The following is a 23,459-nucleotide window of genomic DNA, read 5'->3' on the forward strand; positions in this document are numbered from 1 at the left end:
AAGACTTCAACCTTTTTGTGTTTACATCAGCTATTGAAGGGGCAAACGATGACTTCTCATAGTTAGGTTAGAGATGGCCCTTTCTCACCACCCTGATCCAAGTTCTCCCTGATTCCCATTCGGATTACCATACTCATCTCTAAGCCAGCCCCTGGACGCCAGCCTCTTCTTTCTGCAGACCACATAGTCAGATGACTCTTCTGGGAAGAGACAGAACAGTAAAGATCCCTTTATCAAATAACTCCTTTGCTCTAAGACTTCACTGTCCTTGGAATCAAGCCCAAACTCCTCATTCTGGCATTAAAGTACCTCTTTAATTTGTCTTTAGTTTATTCAATTTTGACAATTAGGATTTTATAAAAGAAACTTTCCCTTCCAGTCATGTAAATCAACCACGATCATGTTGTGCCTATTGCCTACTTCCACCTTCTGGTATTTCCCTGTGCCATGCCCTAAGGGTGGACTGTCTATTTCTTTTCCTTGTTTATGAATCTTAGTTGTTCTAGAATGAGGTTCGAGCTTCTCTTTCTACAATAATTAATACCTTATACTTTATAACAATATATACTTTATGCTATGTGTTAGCATAAATAATTATTTCCTTTCACTGTTAATTCTCCCCCACAGCAACCACAGTGATCTTTTAAAATTGCTGAACAGGCAAATACCAGCACTGCAAAACTTCCCATGACTTTAGAACAAATCTAGGGTCCCTACTGTGGGCTACAAAGTTTTAGATGTGCAGCTATAAACCTTCCTTTCTTACCTCATTTTAACCATTTCCCAGCTCACTAGCTCCACAGAATATTCCCCAGGGCCTTTGCATTTACCATTCCTTCTGCTGGATCATTCTTCCCTGAGGCATTTGCATGCATCCTGCCTCCCTTCATTCCTGGTTCTGCCCAAGTTTCACTTCTTCAGAGAGACCCTTCTTAACCACTCTGTCTAAAATAGCCATCACCTCCGCTCTAACTTTGTTTCATTTTTCCATTCTAGAGCTTACAATTACTCTCTATTGTTACAAAATATTAATTTGTTTATTGCCTGTCTCTCACTCTCACCTGTGAGCTCTAGGAAGAAATGTGAGGGCTTTCTCTCTCCTGTTCCCAATGGGTTCACACTCCTTGGAATGATGTAGGTAACTTAGTAAACATTTATGAAACGAATGGATAGAGGAATGATTGAAAGAATTAGTAAAAAACCTCTGAGTGAGGTTTGATTTTGAAGTGTATCTACTTTACAGATGACTTTCTGGGATTCAAAGAGGGAAAGCGATTTGCGAAAGTAATATGGCCAGTGAAGAGAAAAAACAAAAGTTGAAGATATTCTCTTGTTATTCTTAGCTGCCTAAACTTTTCCCTGACCCTCACTGGCCTCTGTCATTTGTGTCTTTCTTTATGTGGCTCATCGTCTTACCTCATACATGTAAAAATGTAGATTCAAAGTCGCAAAACAGCTTCTTAAACGAAATGGACGCTGTTAATGGATGTGGCCCAATTTAAATTTTTTCCTTCAAAGTACAACTGTAAAAGGTTACATATTTACTTCAGTGATACTGCCATTACTAAAAATATTTTTAGAGTTCTTGTTTTGGAAAGGCTCTCAGTCAGTTTATTAGTAACCCAAGAAAATCAGTCTTGTTAATTTTATGTTGACAACTGGATTTTCTTCCCAGACTTTTTACTCAGCTTGTGCCCTCATCCTACTCAATACACATAGTTCCAATGACTTATGACTTAAAAAAAAAAAAAAAAAATTATATCCTTCTTCAAAACAGAAAGATTCTACAATATTGATAATATTCAAAGGAATGCAGTCTAGGCCCAGATGATATTTACAATCAAGGATGTTAAAGAAAAACTTGCATAATTGTGACATTGTTGAAATAAGAGTATACCTTTCCCAAGTAACTGTTTTGAATGGGAAAACACCTGTTTGGATATGTTAGTTCTAATTTGCTCGTTAAAAGTCAGTATCACTACTTCATAATCTTTTCCATTGATGGTGTAGATTCTTGTGGTTCGGCACAGTGTTTTTATGTCTTTTAGATTCCTCAAAAAGCATCCAATATATAACACAGTTTTTGCAATTTTATTTTGAACTAACATCTTAAATTAGATAGCAATATTGTAGAGTTTAAAAAATAATAATGTGAAATGTTAATCAGTGTGAATACCCAATCCTTTGACTCAAGTCCATTTTCAAATTTTGATTGAAATTTGAAATAACTTATTTTCAACAACAGGTGGCGCTTCACAGGTTTTTTTTTGGGGGGGGGGGGTTGTTGTTTTTTTGCTATTATCAGTTGAATTGCATTGAATATATGAAATATTTTTCTGCTATCAGTTTAAAAAATTAGTACAAAAACATCAAGATTCATTAGATACTTTGGTAAGTGATAGATACTAATTTATTATTGTGTCTGCCATATTTATGAAGAATACAAATTAGTGTTCTAAGAGAGTATCAAAAAGAAGCAACAATAAATAACTTTTCTGAAAATATGTATAAGGATCATTTTTTTTTTTTTTTTACTTTTTCTAATTGTTTTCAACTTCTTCAATGTTATTCAATTGCTGTTTGTTTTTTTGCTCTTGCTGATCATAAAAAGTTTACAAACTTTACAGAAGGGGTTTTCAATATTTGCAATTACCATTATCTTAACTGGAAATAAAATGTTAACACTTAAAAATTCCAGATAAATATTAAGGTGATCAAATCTCATTAAATTCCTTAATCTGAAACTTTTAGCAGATAGCCGCTCCAAAATCCCAGTACTTATTTGCAGTTAAAACGTACACATAGCTATACAATTATTTAAATCTAAGAGCTCACCTTAGAAAAATAAAAGTAAAACAAAATTTACTTAGAGCAATTATAAAGCAGATAAATTCATTATTCAGGGATGAAACACTTGGAAAGAAAAGACCTTAAACACTTCATCATACAGTGTATTTGAGACAATGATAACTAATAACAATTTCTAGAGAGCTTTAAAGGTTACAAAGCACTTGCATATATATTGAGTCCTACAATAGCACTGAGATTTGGGAGGTGAAATGTTCTTATTAACTTCAGGTTATTTAGAAAACAGACTCAGAGAAATTAAGTGAAGGTCACCTAGCCAGAAAGTGGCAAAGCTGAATTGCATTGAATATATGAAATATTTCAAACCTCCTATCATCTCACCCTACATCTGGTACTCTTTTATTATACCATGCTGTTTTCCTACTTAAAACATTGGGCATGAGGCATTATGGCTAAATATGGCATAGTAGCTAAAGTTATCAACCAGGATATAGAGGGATGATAGAATTAAAACTCAGATTTTCCCAATACATACATCCCATCAATTGTTATATACCACTTGACAATGTTTATAAAAGGAGTTATTTTAAATGACCCATGAGAATTGAAAATCAAAGGAAATTCTAAGTATAAACAATTTTTAAAAAGAAAACTCTTCTATTAAGATTTGTATGCTTTATTTTTTCAATATTAGGCATCTTCAAGAAGGGCATGCAGATAGTCGTTTCATTGAATAAAAATTTTACAATATTTTTTTTCACAAATGAGGGATAAACTGTAGCCGTGGTCATAGGTTATTTCAATAGGAAATAAAAATTAAACTGGATAAGCCTCTGGAGATGTTTAAGTGTTTTTGTTTAATGAAAACATGATTTTTTTTTCCTACTGTTCAATCTTTGGGAGTAATTGCAAGTTTAAATTAGCCTAGATTTTTGTTTCTAAAGATTAAGATAGACAGATAGCAGATAGTTATGGAAATTAGAGATTAATAACTTTTGCTGACCAGAATCAAAGATAATAACAGGTGATCCTTATAATAGCCATTCCAGTCCTTGTTTCAAGAATCAAATCAGCAGAAGAGATGGCTAACCTTGTTTTCACATGAAAATGAAGGACAAGTTGAGGCTCAAAGGGGAACATTGAACATTACTGGAAGAGGAAAGAGGACAGGATTTATTTTACAATTGGCTAGATAAGAAATGAGGACTGTTTTGTGCTACAGCAAAGATGTTTCCGTACACAACCTTACCATGTGGATTTAATTAGTAAAATCTTTGATATATAGTGATGATGTAGTTCATCTGATCTCTTAGATCATTTTGATTCCCAGTAAACGCATAGGCACTTAAGGCACGAAGGGCATCCATTCTGAGCCCTTCCATATTTGCAGAAAAATAGAATTAGTTCTAACAAAGCCCACAAATGATTGGTCATAAAATTATAGAACTGACAGAAACTTTACAAATCATTCAATGCAATTTACTCAATATATTGCTTGAGAAACTGATGCCCAGAGAAGTGATTTGCCCTCTTCCAGAATTTGAAACCAATACAGAACATTAGCATTTCAAAGAGGGCAGAAGAATGAGATTTAAGCTTATGAAAATGAAGAGAATGTTTATGGAAAATTTACAGAATAGGTTGGTCTATTTCTGTCAACTACAAAGATTGTTTACAAAAGGAAACTGAAAATAAAATGGTCTATCCTTGCCAGCTTTTCCTGGGAAGTATAGTAATATAGTGATTATTGCCCTAAAAGGCAAGAAAAGAGACTTGGTTTCTATCCCTGATTCTTCACTGGTTTATTAAATAGTCACAGGCTAACTCATCAGCTTCTGTGTTTGTTTCTCAACAAGATAAAGTATTATATTTATTATCATGACTTAATGGAAACGTTGGGGGCATCAATAAAGTACTATTTTTCAAGAGCTTGGAACACATTATGGTTCCGATATTTTGGCAAATAATGGAGATAAATGAATAAGATCAGCCTCCCAGTACTCCATTTTTTTTTTTTAATCACTAGCAGTTGCAAGAAGTTAGATATTTTTTCATTTCATTTTTTTTTTTTTAATTCAAAAATCAAATCATCAGAAGAGACAGCTAGTCTTGTTTTCACATGAAAATGAAGGACAAGCAAGGGCTCACTTTTCACTCCACTTTATTCTTCTGGACATATCTTAATATAGTAAACTAAAAATTACTATAAGATTTTCCCAGTGAAATTTACATTCTTTTTCTTTCTCAGAAAAATTTCATACCCCAGCTATCCACTTCTAGCCAAGGTACACTGTAATTAAACTTACTAAGTAAAGAAGAATGCCTATTTTAACCTAAAAATTAAGAGTTTCTATAACGTCTTATAATTGTAAGCAATTGAAAAGAAAGAAAAGTTTTATTAAATGTCTTCTATATCAAAGATGGCAAGGCTATACTTATATTTATTTGTAATGCAATATTTAGAGAAACACACACTGGTGTTTTTTAGTGCTAAATAATGTAAAAGGTCATTTTTTACTTTATGCAGCAGAATATTTGATTTCCTAAATAGACTATTGCTCATCTGTGATGATGATGCTATCGATAAAATCTCATGGATTTTATTTACTATTGTATTTTTAAAACACCTAATCTTATGAAAAATCATAATTTAATACCTCTCTGGTTGAATAGTTTGAACTTTATTTGTAATTGAAATCTTTCAAATCTATTTTTGTAGGATTTGTGGAAGTAGAATGTTCAGTGCTCCCTCTCCTGGCTTTATCATTTTGGTGAACTGACCTCTCATCTCAAAATTGTGATGATAGCCTAGAAGACAATTTTGAAGAACCAAATAAGATGCCCTGATGTGATATTCTACTTTTTATTTGACTATTGATAAATTCCAGATCCATGTATAATGGTTGAGAATCCTATCCATCTTTGGGAAAAGTTTATTACATCCCCAAATATAGTACGATTCATGGAAAAAGAAAAAAGAAAATATAAACAATAACTTCAATTTTAATGCTTTAAAACAGATTTTTTTAATACCATTTATAATATTAAGGATAAATATGTAGCTCCTTGGTTTCGTTTTTATTGTTATTTTTCTAGTGAGGCTTTTCTGCTGTTGCTGATGTTCTTACATGCTACACGTTCCTTAGAGGCAATTCCAAACACAACCTTAAATTTTTTAAGTGCTCAAACCTTTGAAAGTCCAGTATAAGGAAAAACAGTTTTGACAGAATCACTTGCTATTGTTAAGAATGAGTTTTTTTTTAAAATTGCTTTGAACTGAAAATTTTATATGTGCCCTTAACTCCATATATGAATTTTAGGTTCTGAAGTTTTGTTTTTATTTGCTTTGTTTTGCCAAAGATTTTTAAGCTACTCCTATTATGCTGGAAAAGAAATTCTTTTCCACTAAATACATATTTCTGGTTTTAGGCATCTTTTAAAGGTCTCTTTGGAACCTTAAATTTCCCATATAGTTATCCTCACTGCAGCATGGACTACACGAATTTGATAATGAATGCCTAAAATTCCATAATTTGTAAGCAAGCAAAAAGCAAGGTTCCTAGATGCATGATTAAAACTTTACTTTTTTTTCAGTGACAAATAATGTATTATTAAGAATTATAAAAATTCTTGGTAAACATTTCTGTTTTAATTAATTGCCTTTCAACTGATTTTTTTAAAATTAATGATTTTTTTTGAAAAATTATACAAATATATTACAAAATTGAAGGAATTTGGAATTTATTTCATTTGATTGATATATGGGAAATTGCAACACAAACATAGTACAATATTTTAAAGTCTGCAGCTGAAATTTCACCCTTATGACCTATTGTTATATTACATTTGCAGTAAGAGTGCCACCTTTCGAACTTTCAGATTTCAATATCCTGAACTTTGTTTTAAATAGAAACTGTAACGTTATATTAGCATTTTTTTAATATCAACTATATATTTTCAATATCAACTATATATGTGACTTGACATACTTTTTTAGCTTTCCTTTATTCTACAAAATTCTTTTCTAGTTCATCTTTAGGGTGGAGCCCACCAGTCCTTTTACTGAGACTGTTAACGAAAGAGACATACATTCGAAGGTATTTTGTGATAAACTACATTTACAGAATGTTTATTACACAAGTATACAGGTTAACGTTTCCAAGTTTGTACACAAACGAAAGAGGAAAAGACTGTGGGAGAAATCCTGTTCCAGGTTTTCGGGCAACCCGTGTGATTGACACATGATATCACTGGAGGCGTGTCCTAGAGTTGGAGGTGGAGGTAGAGGCGAGGAGCTGAAATTCTGCGGAGCCGGAGTGGGATCGCTCTGTAAAGCACGCAGTGGTTTGCAGGGTGATAGCAGGAGACCGAGCTCCCTGCCCTGGATAAGGATCAGATACTGTCGCTGTATATGTGCCTGGAAAGCAATTTCCAATCTTTGCATTAGGTAAGAACTGTTTCCTTCGTTTTCTTCCGTAGACCTTTTAGGAAAGATTAGTTGAGAAATGTTTGCATTTGCAAGAACTGAACATTTCTTTGAATTCGCTTTAGTTCTAAAATTACTGGTCTTATTTCAAAACACCAGTAACGTTTCCACTGTTAATACTAATCTCTTAAAGTAAATGCTACCGCTGAAAGAAATAGCAGGGTCCCTTTCACTGTTTTTTCCTTATGCGAACAGTAACAAGTTTAAAAGTCTTGAAACGTGTGAAAAACAGCGCGGTTTTACGCCGAAGAGGGTCTGGCACTCTGTGTGTAGACCAAATGCTTGTTTGTTTAGGCATTGTTGGCGACCGAATCCAGAGCAAAGCAATTGTTTTAAAAACCTGAATTTTCCCGTCTCTGTGTATCGATTTCCAATGCGCAGAAGCGTTGCTTGAACGTTGTTTGAACTCCTAGGCATTCTAAGGGGCAAAAGCACTTCGGCAAAAACGTGCAAGACTGCATGTTAACTTTGGTTGGCGGCTGACACGCGGACGGTGCGCCGGCCTGTCAATCACTGGGAGCAGCAACAGGCAGCACATGGCAGTGGGCTGCGGGCAGCGGGCGAGCTGGCAAGCGGCCCGCCCCGCTCCACTCTCAGCCGGGAAGGCGGAGAGCGCTACGCGTCCAAGTGCTTGTAAAGAAAGGGAATTAATGTGCTTTTATCTCTAATCGTCTGTAGCAGGAGTTTCGGCCGTGGAACCGGAGGATCGGAGGTCTGGGAGCGAGCGCTGCCCCGGCGAGTCTGACTTGCTAGCACCGGAGTTCCCGGGGACGCTGTGAGCCCACTTGCTCAGCGTGCGGGATTGGGAGAGTGCCTCGGCCTGCGCGGGGGACAAGGGACGACGCCTTGCCTCTTATCCCCTGAGAAAGACCCTCAAACCTTTCCCCCTTCACCACCACCCCCCCAAAAAGTGGGTAAAAATTCCCACCACTTTCCCCTACCCCACCCGGTAGCTGTAGCCGTGGCCTCGCAGGCACGTGCTCCAGGGCCCCGCCGGGCCTGCGCGGCTCCGTGACCTGACCGCGGATATCGGTTCGAGCCCCGTCCCGGGCGCCACGGAGTCTCGAACGCCCGTGACGCAGATTTTCACTCGACCGGAGGCGGCCACCCCTTCCTTCCCCGCGAGGAGAGATCACAACTCGAGAAGTACTCTCGTCTGAGCACGCCGTGCCAGTCTGCTGGCCCGTCACGCACTCTTCTCTCCGTCGCTCCTCTGCTCGCTTTTCTGAGGGATTCGGAGAGCCCTCCCGAAAGGGATTATTATTATTATTATTTTGGCTCTTGGAAAGGGGCTGCAGGGAAAATAAAAAATCCAGAGGTGGATGTTATTGAGCCGCCGGGCGAACGCGAACGGTGAGAAGTCTGCGCGTCGTCGCGCAGAGTCGCCAGAGAATTGTCCTCAGCTGCCGGAAGGGGGCCGCGGGGAGCGCTCCTGGCCGGCCGCGGCGGGGGCGGGGGAGGCCGCGGGCCGATTCAACGCTGCGGCGATGCCTCCTCATCCTCTCCGCCGCGGTTGATGCGGCGCGTGCACGCTGCCGCCCGCGCTGCGCCCGGGGTCGGGTTGCAAGGCTTGGCTTCCCGCCACCGCTTCGCCCGAGGTGAGTGTCCGGCGGCCGCCTGCAGCCCATGAGGGCGGGAGGCGCGCGGGCGGGGTTCGCCTGGCGCGGCAGGTGCGGACTCTGCAAGCCGCGGCCCGGGCGGACCTCCGGGGAGGGGGAAGGGGAGGAGAGGGACGACGCTTGTGCGGCGCAGGCCCCTCCCGCCAACCCCTCGCTCATGGGGCGGGGGCTCCGGGGGCGCGTGACGGGGCGGGTGAGGTCTCGCGGCAGCGAGACTGGGTCTCCTTATCTGCAGCTGCCCGGCACGGTGGCTCGGGTTGTCCTCTCAGAGGATCCCATCTATCCGGAAAATGGATTCTCAGAGGTTTGGGGGTGTTTCCCTGGAGGGCCCTGGGGAGCTTTTTTGGCTTGTGCCCACGGCGGGCTTTCTGTGGTGGAGTCTCCTCTGAGACGTGAGGCCCGGGCAAGGGTGTGTGTGTGTAAGGGTGTGTGTGTGTGTATCAAGGCTGTGTGTGTGTGTGTGTGCGCGCGCGCGCGTGTGTAGGTAGGTAGGTAGGTAGGTAGGTTTATGGAAGCAAGTTCACGGAATTCGCTGGTAAACGTTTCCACAATGTGAGTCTACACCCAGGCGAGCTTTATCTTTATTCTTGTTTTGAGAGCAGTGGAAAAGCAAGGGGAGGGGAGAGGGCAGTGCCACTTTAAAAATGGGGAAGTCCGCCCTCCTGAGGTAATGGTAACCTCAGCCTCCTCCCCTCCTCCTGCGAGAGAGAGAACTTGTTTTCATTCATAACTTTTTCCTTTTCCTTCCTCTCTGTCAACTATTTATTCACCGCTTCTCTCAGCTCGGATTGCAGAGGGCGCAGCTCCACCGTCGTAACTTGCAATGTGGCGACACTTCTCAGCTGCCTCTGCCCCCCGCTTGTTTCTTCCCGGCCCTTTATGAATCAAACTTTTCCTTTAACGTATAGACAGATATACTTATTTATAATCATTCATACCGTGGGCTTGCTTTTGGCGCCTATGTTAATTCTCCAACCACTCGCACCCCCCAAACTCTTTTCTTCCTGAAGACTCTTCTTGATTTGTAAGAAACTTTGGTTGGGATACGCAAAAATTGTGTTCGAAATCCACGGCGATCCTTAGGATGTGATGGGATTGTCTGAAAAGGTATTCTACTTTGATTCGTGTTCTCTTTGGAAAAAGTTTGCCGAGAGCGTTGGGAGCTTGCGTGGGAATAGATCGAGGTCTGTCAGTGTTTGAAAATGGGCTTTTCTTCGAATCAGAGGTGGCTAATGTTCTTTGCTTTTAATTTTTATCTGGTAATTTTAGTTACCAGTCAGCACGAACTGTTTGTTACAACCATCATTTAAAACTCAAGTTAAAGTGCCCCCTCTTATACTATTCAAGTTCACGGTTTTTTCTTTCGTGTGGAATCTTAGTACTTTTTAGATACCCTTTGTTTTCAGAATGTCCTGGGTTAAAAAGTTCTTTGCAAAGTGGAATGAGATTGTGTAGGAGTAACCATTAAATATTTTTAACTGTCTCAACAGGTTATGAATACTTCTAATGTGCAGAAAAGATAGAAAAAAGTAGAAACTTGGAAGATCTGACTTGTGAAAGTAAGGGGAGCTCCAAGAAGGTCACAAAAAGGGCATACTGCAGGGACATTTAGTTTAGTTAATATATGAAATGGGTTTCCTTCTGCTTTATTCCTTCATCCCTTGATTCCTGCTAGAGGTGATGGTGGCGAATAGGCATTTTTATTTCTTTTCATTTTTAGAGAATTGGGTTGAATCTGTAGAACTTGGAAGGAATTTGTATGAAAAATATGCTAGACTGACTGAAAATGTAAAGGTTTTTATGTTTTGGTATTTTATTTTATGAAGAAACATTATTAATTGGGATTAATTGACTATTAATAGGAAATGCAAATGCTTTTTTTTATTTGGATTCTCAGAGAGTTGGCAATGCTTTTGAAAACTCAAGGTCTGTCATGTAAACATAGATTTTTTTAATTAGAGGAAATACAGATAATTAAAAGTCAGTACTTCCCCATACTGCTATGTCTAACACTTATTTGTATGTAAATTATTTGAATTTTAAATACATGATTTTAAATATGAATACATTCATAGAACTGTACATTGAGTTTTATGTATTTTAGTGGCTATAAAATGCCAAGAACTGTTGTATTCCTCATACATTTTTGCATTTCACAGATTAATAACAAACTAGCTTTTAAATCCTGATTTCTCCTGAAAATGACCTCTTATTTTGAGATTGCATTTTAGTTGGAATCTCTTTCCCCCTTTTATGGGTGGATTTTTAAAAAAATGTATGAAGTATCCCTTGATTAATTTCCTCATCATGAAAATAATGCTTCAGACAGCAAATAAATAACCAAGAGGTCCCACCAAAACCATTCTCAATAATTTTTAAGTGGATTTTTTTTTTTTCACGGAAACCACTGATGAACTGATGCTGAGCTTTCTTTAGTCAAGAGCTATTCATTCCATTTTAAGTATTTGTTAGATTCACAAACAGGAAGGCATTACTTCCTCTTTGATTCCACATTATAAAACTTGGAAAAACTTCTAGTTTTCATGACATGGGGTCTCTTGCTTACATTCTTCTCTGATGTGGTCCCCAGCCTCTCTTGGAATTGGACTCTGGCCAAGGACCCCAGCATCAATGTAATCCGCTGATGAAGGAGATCATTGCCAGGTGGTTTAGGCAATTTGTGACTTGACGGGTCCCCCCCCCCCAAAAAAAAAAATGCTTCTTGTCATTTATTTTCTCTCTCTTTTCATCTTTGATTTCCTTTTAGGGTTTCAGATGCATGCCAGGTTCCCACTGATTGTCAGAATTCGAGATCACTACACATGGATCCCCCAAATCAACATGGCAGTGGCAGTTCATTAGTTGTGATCCAGCAGCCACCTTTGGATAGCCGTCAAAGGTTAGAATATGAGAGAGAGATTCAGCCTGCTGCTATCTTGTCCTTAGACCAAATCAAGGCCATCAGAGGCAGCAATGAATACACAGAAGGGCCTTCAGTGGTGAAAAGACCTGCTCCTCGAACAGCACCAAGACAAGAAAAGCATGAAAGGACTCATGAAATCATACCAATTAATGTGAATAATAACTATGAACATAGACCTGCAAGCCACCTGGGACCTGGAGGACTCCCAAATAATGTCAGGGGCCCCATTTTGAATAGATCAACCAGCACTGGAAGTGCAGCCAGTTCTGGGAGCAACAGCAGTGCCTCTTCTGAGCAAGGGCTCTTAGGAAGGTCACCACCATCCAGACCAGGCCCTGGTCATAGGTCTGAAAGGGCAATTCGGTCTCAGCCCAAGCAACTGATTGTGGATGATTTGAAGGGTTCCTTGAAAGAGGACCTGACACAGCACAAGTTCATTTGTGAACAGTGTGGGAAGTGCAAGTGTGGAGAATGCACAGCTCCCAGAACCCTACCATCCTGTTTGGCCTGTAACCGGCAGTGCCTTTGCTCTGCTGAGAGCATGGTGGAATATGGAACCTGCATGTGTTTAGTTAAGGGCATTTTTTACCACTGCTCCAATGATGATGAAGGGGATTCTTACTCGGATAATCCTTGCTCCTGTTCACAGTCACACTGCTGCTCTAGGTACCTGTGTATGGGAACAATGTCTCTGTTTTTACCTTGCTTACTCTGTTATCCTCCTGCTAAGGGATGCCTGAAGCTGTGCAGGGGGTGTTATGACTGGATCCATCGCCCAGGGTGCAGATGTAAGAACTCCAACACTGTCTATTGTAAGCTGGAGAGCTGCCCCTCCCGGGGTCAGGGTAAACCATCATGATTTTTGGAGGTGGGTTGGACCTCCTGAACTTCTAAGCTTTCAAGTTGTGGTTGTTAAAAAAAAGATCCCATTAGAGACTGATTTTATTTTCTTTAGAATTTTCCCATTCTCCACCGTCTCTTCCCTTGTTCTCAAGGTTTCACTCATGGATTTTACTCTTCTCTCTTGGATGATTGTCAATAAGAGTGGACTATGAAACTGCACCTGGCTCATACTTGTGACAAGAGCCTCTGCTATCCACTCAAGGGGGTATTGAGAGCCAGTGGGCTTTTGTGTAGCCATTTTGTTTTGCAAGCAACTTTTCCAAAGTTGTGCCCATGAACATACCCCCACATACACCCAGACTACAGAAATTTAGAGCTGTTTTTGGTTGGGTACTCGGGGTGGAGGGAAATTGGTTTTTAAAGAATCAAACGTTCAGTTGCTTAAATAAGCTGTGTATTAAATCGATCTCCAATTAGGACTATCTTCATAACATTGGACCTTTAGTGTGGAGGATGTATTTTTGTTATAATACAGAAATTTTTCTTTAACTTCTGCCCTCTCCTACTTCTTTCCCCTCAAGTTTCTCTCCCCTCAGTTTTGGCATTATCTTATTCTAGAGATGCCAGCTTTTTGGTGTTTTTTTTTTTTCTATGTAATTTTAGATTTGCTTTACTTGTAAATCTTCACATTGGAGATACATTGGTTGTATCATGCTCATCCTATTCTAGCTTTATATTTGTGAAGGACATAACTACCTTCCACACCCCATGCGCTTCACCAAATGTCTTTTGTTATCGAGGGCACTTGGATAACTGAAGTTGGTATTTATAGCTGATCAATCTATAGATGTAACAGAACTATGGCTGCCTAAAGTGATCTTGGTTCCTTAATGGTCTTTTTGGCCCCTTAGTTAGTTCTGCATTTAGCTCAGCAACTGAGTAATTCTAATCTTTTCTGTGTTTTCATTGCCTTAACCACAAATTGTGGTGCTTTTTGTATATTTTATGTATAAATCACAAAGTTGAATTCTGACTATTTTTAAGACAAAAGTCTGTTAAACTTTTTTATTGTAAAGAATATTTATTATGCGAATCTATTATTTTATGATATTTATTGCAAAAGACTGTTGAAATGTACTCATGTCTGAATATAACAAAATTATCAATACTTAACAAAAATAAGGTGACACGAAGAAAGTACATGTTAACTATAATGCAGAAAATATATTAATTAATGAAATTGTCTCTTGAGTTCTTTATTAGCCTGTCTCATTACAGTAATTTGTGTCATTTGCTTTGACGCTTCATGCACATCCATTTTACTCTCTCCTTTAAGATTATGAATCTAGACACAGGTGAGCTCAATTTATGAACTAGATGTTTCTTGAAAAGTGCATTGATAAGAACCTTTGTAATCCAAATCCTGTGTCCAATACTCTTTAAACACATGCCCAAGTGAATCACTGTATAAAGTGAAAAATTTTGGTAGTCAATATTATATTTATACCTTACTTTGGCTATTTTGTAAGCATGAGGTTTTGTGTATATCATAGTTTTTGAAATGGGATAAATCTGTAGGTTTTTGAAAATGTTTATTTTAACTCTGTTGGGTTAATCAGAAATTAGCCTCCATCAACAATACTTAAAGAGCTTAGGCTGCTCACTTTCACATTAATAAAACATTCTAGAAGTTGGAGTACACAGGGAATTAGGTCATATTATCAGAGAAATGTTTTAAAAACATTGCTGTCCTTAGGTTTTTATTTCCTTTAATGAGTCTTTACATGTGGCCCGATAAAATTACACGTCTTCATGTCCTTTGGAATTAAGAAATCTGAGGGCCTGAAACTTTATGTAGAAAAAGTAAATATTTTGAAATTTTATTTTTTCACTCTGGTGAAACCATTACATAGCTAGTATGTTGGAGTTTGATAAAATTTTTGTTTTTGTGAATCCTTGGACTCAGCTTCACTAACTCAGACTTGTGAGATGCCAAATTTGAATAACTACCTGCATTTTGAAATAAGTTGTTGACATAATTTGAATCCTGGATTTAGGCTATCAAAGCTAATCCATCTTTTGTTTTGGTCATTACTCTTACATGGGTCAGCTACTAGTTTAGAAGTATTTGTTCTTGTTACAAATAGTCTTTGACTTTGTTTTATATTAGACAAGGTATAAGTGGTAGACACATTTTAATGCTTTTTTATAAGAAAGCCACTAAACCTGTTATTTGGTATCATGGCATTTGATATAATCAAATGTTCTCTCTATGCTCTCAAGACAGGAGGATTATTTTAAAGGAATATTTGTGTTTGAGAGTCTACTTCATAATCTGTATTATTTCGAAATGTGAACTTGAGTTTTTTTCTCTTGTATTCAAATTATATGATATCATTGGTTCCTTAATATTTAGACTATTTGGTTGATATTTAACACCTTAATGAAGTGTATAAACACAGACTCCTTCAAAATACTCTTTTTTTTTCTGTTGTTCAGACCCTTGGTATAATTAGGAGTTGGTGTGCAAGGTATAGCCATAATAACTTGACTAAGAAGCTGTAACTTTTTTTGAAAGAAATTTATAACTTTTATGAGAATGAGGTATGCTGTGGAGCTTTAACATCCGGCTACGTGCAAAATACATTAGAACTGCAATCTTAAGATGGTGATCTGCTAGGGCTCTATATGTACTTGGGCATAGTGTCAGGTCTGTATTTAGAAGCAGGAATAGGTTAGAGGTTCATATTTCTAACAGGATTGTCAGGTGGAAAAGCATAAATAATTTGATTCAAAATTTCCTTCTCTGTGATGAATTAAACTCAGGAGGAAAAAATATTAGGGTGTGTTCTCCTAAGTTCTTATGTGTTCAAGGCTTTTGAACCTAATACAGATCATCATCATTGTGAAGTGCTAAAGATTTGAAAAAGTCAGTAAAGCTGAAATTTTCTGTGGTGCCATTGCCATTCATTTGATGTTGCTGAATGAAAAATAACATACCAAATGGATGGACTAACCTTTTTTATTCCACACTTTTGTTCCTCTTCCTCAACTAGTACAGTTGACAGAATGGATATTTTTGTTAAATAGTTTCTTTCCAACATATTTTCGGACTGCTGTTTTTTTTTCTCTTTGAAGATGTGTCAGTTATTTAGATAATTTAATTGTGAATAAAACTCAACACAGAATTTCTGTAATAGAGCAGTTTCCTGTCAACCGACTTTATAAAACATGTAAACAACAAGAAAAAGAAACATGAAAAAGAAGACAAGTTTATTTTTGTAAAGGCTTAAGGTGAATTCTTAATGTATGTTCTGATCTGACTACCATATGGTTTTCAAAACACAAACCATTCACGATTCCAATTATTGATTTAAAAAACAGGTGATCTCTAAAGCAAAAGGAAATAGTTATAAGCTAATTATATTCTTACCCTAAAATTGATGTTTGAACCAATTTTACAGGATTGATTTCTAGAGGATTGATTTGCCTCATTTTTCTGAATCTTTCCCTTTTTAAGATAGAGTGATGTATTTCGTGGCAGTTTATGTATAACTCTTTGGCAAAAAAAGCATAATCCTTTTTGAAACACTGAAATACTGAAACAGATAAAGAGTGTCTAGACACTTTTTGTCTTAAACTCTACCCCCACCTCTTTTTTTTAATTGCAAAGGAGTTTGGTGTTTTTAAGTATCTTGAAAACAGAATTTGAACTTCTTTTTTTGGCCAAATGACAGTTGGAAGGGTTGTTTTCCATTATTTCACTGATTAGATATAATCAAGGTAGTCATGTACTTAACTGACACAGTTACTGATTCTTTTAATTTCCTCAGACTTTTAACAAGCTATTTTTCTATACTTACTGAATAACTGCTTTATGCATTATTTTATACGCAGTAACATTCTGTACTGGAAATAGGTCTCTGTGTATTTTGCTCAATGTTTCTCAACTATGTATGAAAACAATTATATAGATGACTTAATTAAAAGGTTAGAAATTCCTGAGTCTATGTCACATAGATCAGACCTACTATATCAGAAGAATCTTCAGGGAAAGAGCCTGGTAGTCTGTATTATTTAAAGCTTGTTGGATGATTTTATCATAAGACAATTTTGGAACTGATTTATTTACCTCAATGTCTTCATTTTGAGGATTTAAAAACAAAGCCCTGGTTTTTCAGAAAATAAGAAACTGTTTATGTTTATGATAGCTAGGGTAGAGCCAGAACTCTTGTTTTATTAAAGACAGGCCATTTCTTTGTTTTGTAGTCACCAGCCCTTTCTACTGCACATTAGCCTTTACATTCCATTTTCTTCACTAGAAAGTTTTTCCTTCATAGTTAATTTATTGGACCATAATTTAGGAAATGCAGTGTTTTTCCTGCATATATTATTTGGACTTAACTATCAGGAATAAGTAGTAAATGACTTCATTTGCCATGATTATTTTTCATATTTTAATATTAAATTAACAATTTGAAAACCAAACATGTTTCCTCTGACCAGGTTTATGTGGTAATAATAGAATAAATAGATTTAATCAGTTTGCAAAGGTAATAGTAATTTAAGAAATTTTTCAGTGGTACTGCTTACCATTTTTCTGATGTCATAAGGACTGTGGTAATTAAAAAGCTAATTTATATATTCTATTTTGCATTATTAAAGAGATTGATGCTGTCAGATAGAATCATACTAGATAAGGTAATAATTCTAATTGCAAAACCTCAGAGAGCCTAGAGTTTAGAATTGTTTTGAACTGTGTGTTTTAACATACTGGGTGCTACCATCATTTATCGGTACTCCAAGAGATATTTTGATAATCATATAATAATTTTAATGCTAGTGAGAACTTTAAAAATCATCTAATCCAGCCTCTTTATTTTTGAGATGAGAAAGTCAGGATTTGAGTAACTTGCCTAAAGTCATGATCTAGTAGCCAAAATAAAATAAACTTTATTTAAAAATCTACTTGATGCATATTGTATGACTGTAAGGAAGGGGAGGTTAATGGGGGGAGGGGTTGGAAGTTTTGGGTTAACTTATAAATTATAAAATTAAACAAATTTGTTACTGTACAATGGACTAATGATAGCCCAAGGCAGAGAAACAAGTATAAGAAGGAAGCTAGACAAAACTAGCTGAATAAATTTGGTGAAAGAAAACAAGATGTATTTTTAAGAAACTGAGTTTTCCAATTTGGCTAGCAGTGGTTCCCTACCTTAGCTGTACATTAAAATAATCTGGGGTATAAAAAACTACCCATACCCAGACCCACCCTAGGCCAGATTTAAATCACAATCTTTTGGGGTAGGCCTTGAATTTGTTTCTTCTAAAAGCATGCCAGATGATCCTAGGCACAGCTAAAATTAAGGACCTTTGGGTTAGATTAAGTGTAAGGGAATTATGGGAGGATAGTTAAAATCTGGGTTAGATTGTAGGTATGTGTAGGGGAATTGTGAGAGATTAAAACTGGAAAGATTAAGGTAAGGAGGCCAATTTAGAAGAGGAAAGCCAGAAGTATTAAGGGCCTTGTACTAACATGGAGGTTGATAGGAATGGAAAGAAAGGGTGTGTATGTGAAGCATGGAGGATGGGAAGTCTGGAAGTGTAGGACTTAGCAGTTCTCTGTGATGTGGGACTGAGGTGGAGGTAAGAATTGAAAATGACATTGAAGTTTTGTACCTAGGTGAATAGGAGAATGGTAATTCTGTTAAAAGAAATGGGTATAATTGGTTTTGGAGGTGTGTTGGGTGGGAGAAGTATTTGGATAAACACTTAAAAATGCAGATAGAGTTTCCAGTGTGTCATTTTGCAAAAGGGTCTAGAACTTAAGAGACGTGACTAATGACCCACTGTCTACATGGGGGTGACAGGAGGCTTCATAAGCATAGAATTAAAAGGTCAGGAACAAAACCTTGAGAAACATACCTACTTTTTAGTGAGCAGAGGGAGGATGTAGAACTGTGAAATGCAGAAAGTAAGGGAGATGGTCAGAGAAGCAGAGGTAGACGGTATGCTTTGGAATCTAAAGGAGGAGACTTTCAAGAAATTAGTGATAAAATGTCAAAAATTTAGGAGACTCCCAATTAAATTTGGTGGGTGGTGTTTAGATGAAATTGTGGTAATGAAAACCAGATTCCATTGATTAGGAAATGAGTGAGTGGTGAGGACATGAAGGTAACAACTTGAGGCTTCTCATTCTAGAAATTTTGAGATGATTGGGAAGTCACTACTGAGAAGGATTTTTAGAACAGCAGAAACTTTAGCCTTTTTTTTTGTAGGAAGAGAGCAAATACAATTGAGAGGGAGAGACAGGTAAGAGGGAATAGCTGAAGGAACACAATTCTTGAAGAGGAAGGAAAGGGTGGGAGGAAGAACACAAAAGAGTTGCTTTAACCTTGGTAAGAGCAGTTCTCTCAGAGTAAAGAATGAACGAGGAGAGAAGAAGAAGATATAATAGAATTTTGAGATGGAAAAGAGAAAGTTTGTAAAAATGCACTTCAATTTGCCTCTGTGTTTTTGGTAAATAGAATGGCCTTCTGTTGATAGTTAAGACACAGGGACGAAAATTGTGTCTTGAGAACAGAGGTCTGGATGGCTAGATAGGGAGACTACTACTAATACACAGTCATTAAGAGAAGGACAAATGAAGTGAAGGCAGCGCAAAGAGCTCAGCTCAGAATGAATAACAGGGAGTTTTTGTGTGGGGAGGAGGTCTACTGAACGTTTTTCATGGTTTACCACATTTTCATGTTTTTCACAACCTGCAGCTGGTTAGAGGGAGAGTTAAGGCAGAGAATAAGTTTTTCTTGGGGCCAATAAGAAATGGTAATTTTTAAAGAGGTCAGGAGTTTTTAGGGTAGTAGCTGGAATATATCCTGAAATGACTGACCAAAAGAATTGGATGAAGGTTCCAATAAGGACTGAGATGGTTAAGTTCATGTGTCAACTTGGCCAGATTATAGTGTCCAGTTGTTTGGTCAAACAAGCACTGGCCTGATTGTTACAGTGAGGATATTTTGTGTATTTAAATCATCAGTAAATTGATTGCCTCTGTGGCTGATTACATCTATAATCAACTGAGGAGATTGCCTTCAACAATGAGAGAAGTCTCATCCAATCAATTGAAGGCCTTAATAGGAGAAATGTTGATCTCAGCAGTCAAAAGAGATCTCTACTTCAGCCAGTCAGCTTCTCCTGGGGAATTCATTGATAACCTTCAGTGTAGTTTCCAGTTTGCAGCCTGCCTTATGGAATTTGGACTTGCCTATCCCACAGTAACATGAGACAATTCTTATAAAAATGTCATAATATTTACTTTATATATATATCCTGTTCGTTTGGTTTCAATAGAGAACCCTGACTAATACAAAGGCAAAATACAAGTTTACCTAGAGTGAGAAAATGGGAAAGGTATAAAGTTGGGTATAGAGAAGAATTTCCACAATGAGATCTTAGAAGTTGGATAATTTTCAAATGCTGAGGAAATCTGGGGTATCTCTGTCCTGATGGGTGGGTAGCTGAGGTAGAGTGGAGTGAAAGGTATTTGGAGCTAAGGATGAAAAGGAGGAGAAAATGGAGGTCAAAGTATTAGAAAAGTTGCTAATTTAGATATTAAAATGACAGAAGTAGGGGGTAGAGAGAAAATTTGAGAGCCTGGTGTTCATGTTTGGGAAAGATATTTTTAGAAGCTTTAATTTGTTTTTAAGTTAATAGATTATAAAGCAGGAAATTAATTAAGATCTGAGTAAAATGTGAGATTTTTTTAAGAAATATACTTAATAAGGAATGAGCTGGTAGAATGGAATTTATTCCAAATAGGATGTGCTTCATTTATAACACATACGATTTATTTTAAAAATCTGTTATTAAATAAAGAAAATATCTTCATGAAAATTGAATAACCAGTCAACTCAGTCAAAATAGTACACAGAGCCCCCAAACCTTCTGCTTTTCACATTCCCTTCTTTAAGCTTTTGTGTACTTCAGAGGCACTTCTGAAGGCAAACAGTCCAAAATCTTAGTCCTATGAACTTCACAGAGTTTGCGTATTGCAGATTTCCAGTAGAAGGCTCTGAGTAAATTTGATTCCTTAACAGAAGTACATTTTATTCTTTCGGGCCACCCAGAGTCTGCCGCCTTCTCCAAATATAGAGGGTTATCTTTAAAAAGAAAACAGCTGGTGTCAGAGTTATTTACAGAGTATGTGGTGTTTTAACTGGTTACTTTGTGGTTTGTAAAGCTGCTCTTAGAATTGCCTATAATTGCCTTTGGCCATTTTTGGGTTTTGCCTTTTGGTTCCAGAAACACAGTTCAATTAGGGGAATAAAAAGAAAACAAAGATGAAACTAAAATTTATCAGTTTAACTTCCTGCTATCTAGTACCTGGAACAGTTCTTTTTACAATAGAATAAGAGGTCAATAAATATTTAATGTTGACCAACTTGCTAGATTTATTCTTAGAAGCTTCAGTTTAAGGGAAGATGCTGTGATTAACGACCAAATTGAATATTAGTTTTTGGAGGGGTTTTTGATACTCTTTATAATGTCAAGAATATTGGGAATTTTGAGAGCATTTAAGAATGGCTTGGCTTTGCCATTCATTCATTCAACAACCATCTTAGGTGCTGAGAATCCAGTCTTTGAGAAGTAGTTTGTGACTTTTTAGCAACGTGGTTGGGTTTATAATAGCGGTGTGTAAATCGGGCCTTGGAAACACTCAAGAAGAGGGCAGCCAAATCTGTATTTGCAAAAAAGGAAGACTTGTAAGATGAGTAGTAATTCATCAGGTAGACAATGGAGAGAAAAGCATTTAGGATAAGTGCAAAGCCATGTTAGTGGAAATGATCATGGCATGATGGTGAAATTGCAAGTGATTCAGTTTGGCTATAGTGTAAGGTACCTGTGGGAAAGACAGTCCTGGAAAGTGTGAATGTCGTGTTAAAAACCTTGAACCCTATCCTGTGGGTGACAGGCAGCAATGGGCAGATTATAAACAAGAGAATCACAGGACCAGAGTTGAGTTTCAGAAAGATTCCTCAGGCAGCACAGTAAGGATTGATGGGAGGGGAAGAGGGGGACCAGCTAGGAAGCTAATATAATGGTCAAGGCAATTATTTGTGAAGAGACATTGGAGACTGAAAGGAGTGTATGGGCTTGAAATTATTGGTTGAGGAAGATAGGGGAGAAGCCTGGATGACAGCACTGGATCAACTCATCTCTGGTAATGCAGGTCAGAGACAAGAACATTTTAATAATTGAAATGTATAATGAGACCAAAGGCTTCCACACTGAACATTCTGCTAATTGTGCAGATTAAGCATCATTATTTTTTTTTCCCCTAGACCACATCTCTTTTGGAATAGTTAATGAGTTATAAAGTGGACAAAAGGCAGGCAGCAAGAAGGCAGAAAAGAGACTCAGAAGCTTTAAAATCAAACTGAAACTAAATTATTAGTTCTTTCTCCCCTCCCCCCCCAGCTTCCCAGAGTTCATTGTATATCACTCAAAAGTAAATTATGTATCTGAACTTTATTGTCAGAAATAGCAAATTCCAGAACTGGAAAACTCACCAAGCCAAATGTTTTCTCCTGATTGCCTAAAACTATTTCCTCCCCTCTCCCCAGTGCCCAGTCAGTACATTTTAAATTATCAGTGTCAGAGAAACAATATTTGCAACTTCGGTGTTCTTCATTTCCTTACTGCTTTCATTTTTCTATATTTGTTTGTGAAAGTCAGAAATGGTTGTGACTGTGGTGGAGGAGGGAGTGAGGGTGACTGGGGATATTTATGTTAGGTGATTAGGATTTTGGATTACAGAATAATTTGAAGCCACTCAAAATCAAATTTGGCCAGGCCTTTAAAAGCTACTTAATCCTTTTCCTTCATTTTAAAGTAAATAAGGTGGAACCCCAGAGAGGTGAAATGACTTGTCCCAAGGTTAAACAGCTAGTAGGAAATAGAATCAGCTGAATGAGAAAAAGATATGGAAACTACTTTTAAAAGGTTGTGCTATTTCCATTATGTAGACTTTGTCTATACTTGAAGTCTGGGAGTTTAATTTACAATTCCTAAATAGAGTACACTATGACAATAGGCTGATGCAGTCAAGTCCAAATTCTTGCAGAACTATACAGAACGAAGGACAAAATAATTTTGGGTTTGGGAATTGATTATTTTTTCTTATAGTTTGAAATACTTGTAAATGATAGTATTGGAGTTAAAATTTTTCTAGATTTTATGGGTGGTATGAAGCACATGTAGAGACTTGGAAATGTCTTTTTAAGAGGTGATCATTATAAAACAGTTTGATTTGAATTTGAGAAAAGCTGGAATTACTTGATTTCAAAAATTTAGTTAGAAGTATGTCAAGTGTGAAGTCCACATTTCTCCTTACACCATATAGATAATAGGATTTCTTCTCCTTGGCACTCAAATATGGTATCACATGATTCTTTAATTTCTTAAGTAAAAATTTTAATGGGAGAGGTGGGGAAAATACGCTTCATGTGGATTGTAAAATCCGGCAAACTTTGGAAAGAGGAAAAGGAGGCAGTACTCTTGGGGAAAAAAAAATGGTCTGCTTGAACTTGCCTTTCTTAAAAAAAAAACTCCACATTCCTTCATAAAGCATTTTTTTAAAAAGTATTTGCCCTTGAGCATTTTTTCCTACTTACCCATGCTTATCTTTCAAAACAAACATTTATTCTTTTCTACTCTAGAGTGTAAGGAAGTTCCTTTGAGGTTATGCCCTACAAACGTACCCAAGCAGTAACTGTCA

At 37.3% G+C, this 23,459-nt stretch overlaps 1 protein-coding gene across 9 annotated transcripts; it reads left to right on the top strand.

The window, feature by feature from the left end:
* The first annotated feature begins 7,106 nt into the window (after positions 1-7,106).
* SPRY1 (sprouty RTK signaling antagonist 1) lies at positions 7,107-13,919 on the top strand. 9 transcript variants are annotated; one of them, XM_037830607.1, is made up of 3 exons: positions 7,107-7,255; positions 7,973-8,892; positions 11,681-13,919. In XM_037830607.1, the coding sequence occupies exon 3, from the start codon at positions 11,736-11,738 to the stop codon at positions 12,693-12,695; it is 960 nt and encodes a 319-aa protein (XP_037686535.1). In that variant the 5' UTR covers positions 7,107-7,255; positions 7,973-8,892; positions 11,681-11,735; the 3' UTR covers positions 12,696-13,919. The 9 variants fall into 9 exon arrangements, with proteins under 9 accessions (XP_037686535.1, XP_037686540.1, XP_037686537.1 ...); XM_037830609.1 differs by having other exon boundaries at positions 7,138-7,255; positions 7,976-8,892; XM_037830605.1 differs by lacking the exons at positions 7,107-7,255; positions 7,973-8,892 and adding exons at positions 9,112-10,472; positions 11,504-11,577.
* Positions 13,920-23,459: the final 9,540 nt, after the last annotated feature.

The sequence above is a fragment of the Choloepus didactylus genome, chromosome 3, assembly GCF_015220235.1.
Source record: "Choloepus didactylus isolate mChoDid1 chromosome 3, mChoDid1.pri, whole genome shotgun sequence".
Lineage (NCBI taxonomy): Eukaryota > Metazoa > Chordata > Mammalia > Pilosa > Megalonychidae > Choloepus > Choloepus didactylus.

Excerpts from the sequence above, each read along its gene's own strand:
- SPRY1 (XM_037830605.1), top strand. The coding sequence starts at position 11,558 with ATGAAGGAGATCATTGCCAG. Across the intron at positions 11,578-11,680 it reads ATGAAGGAGATCATTGCCAG|GGTTTCAGATGCATGCCAGG; the intron begins GTGGTTTAGGCA and ends ATTTCCTTTTAG.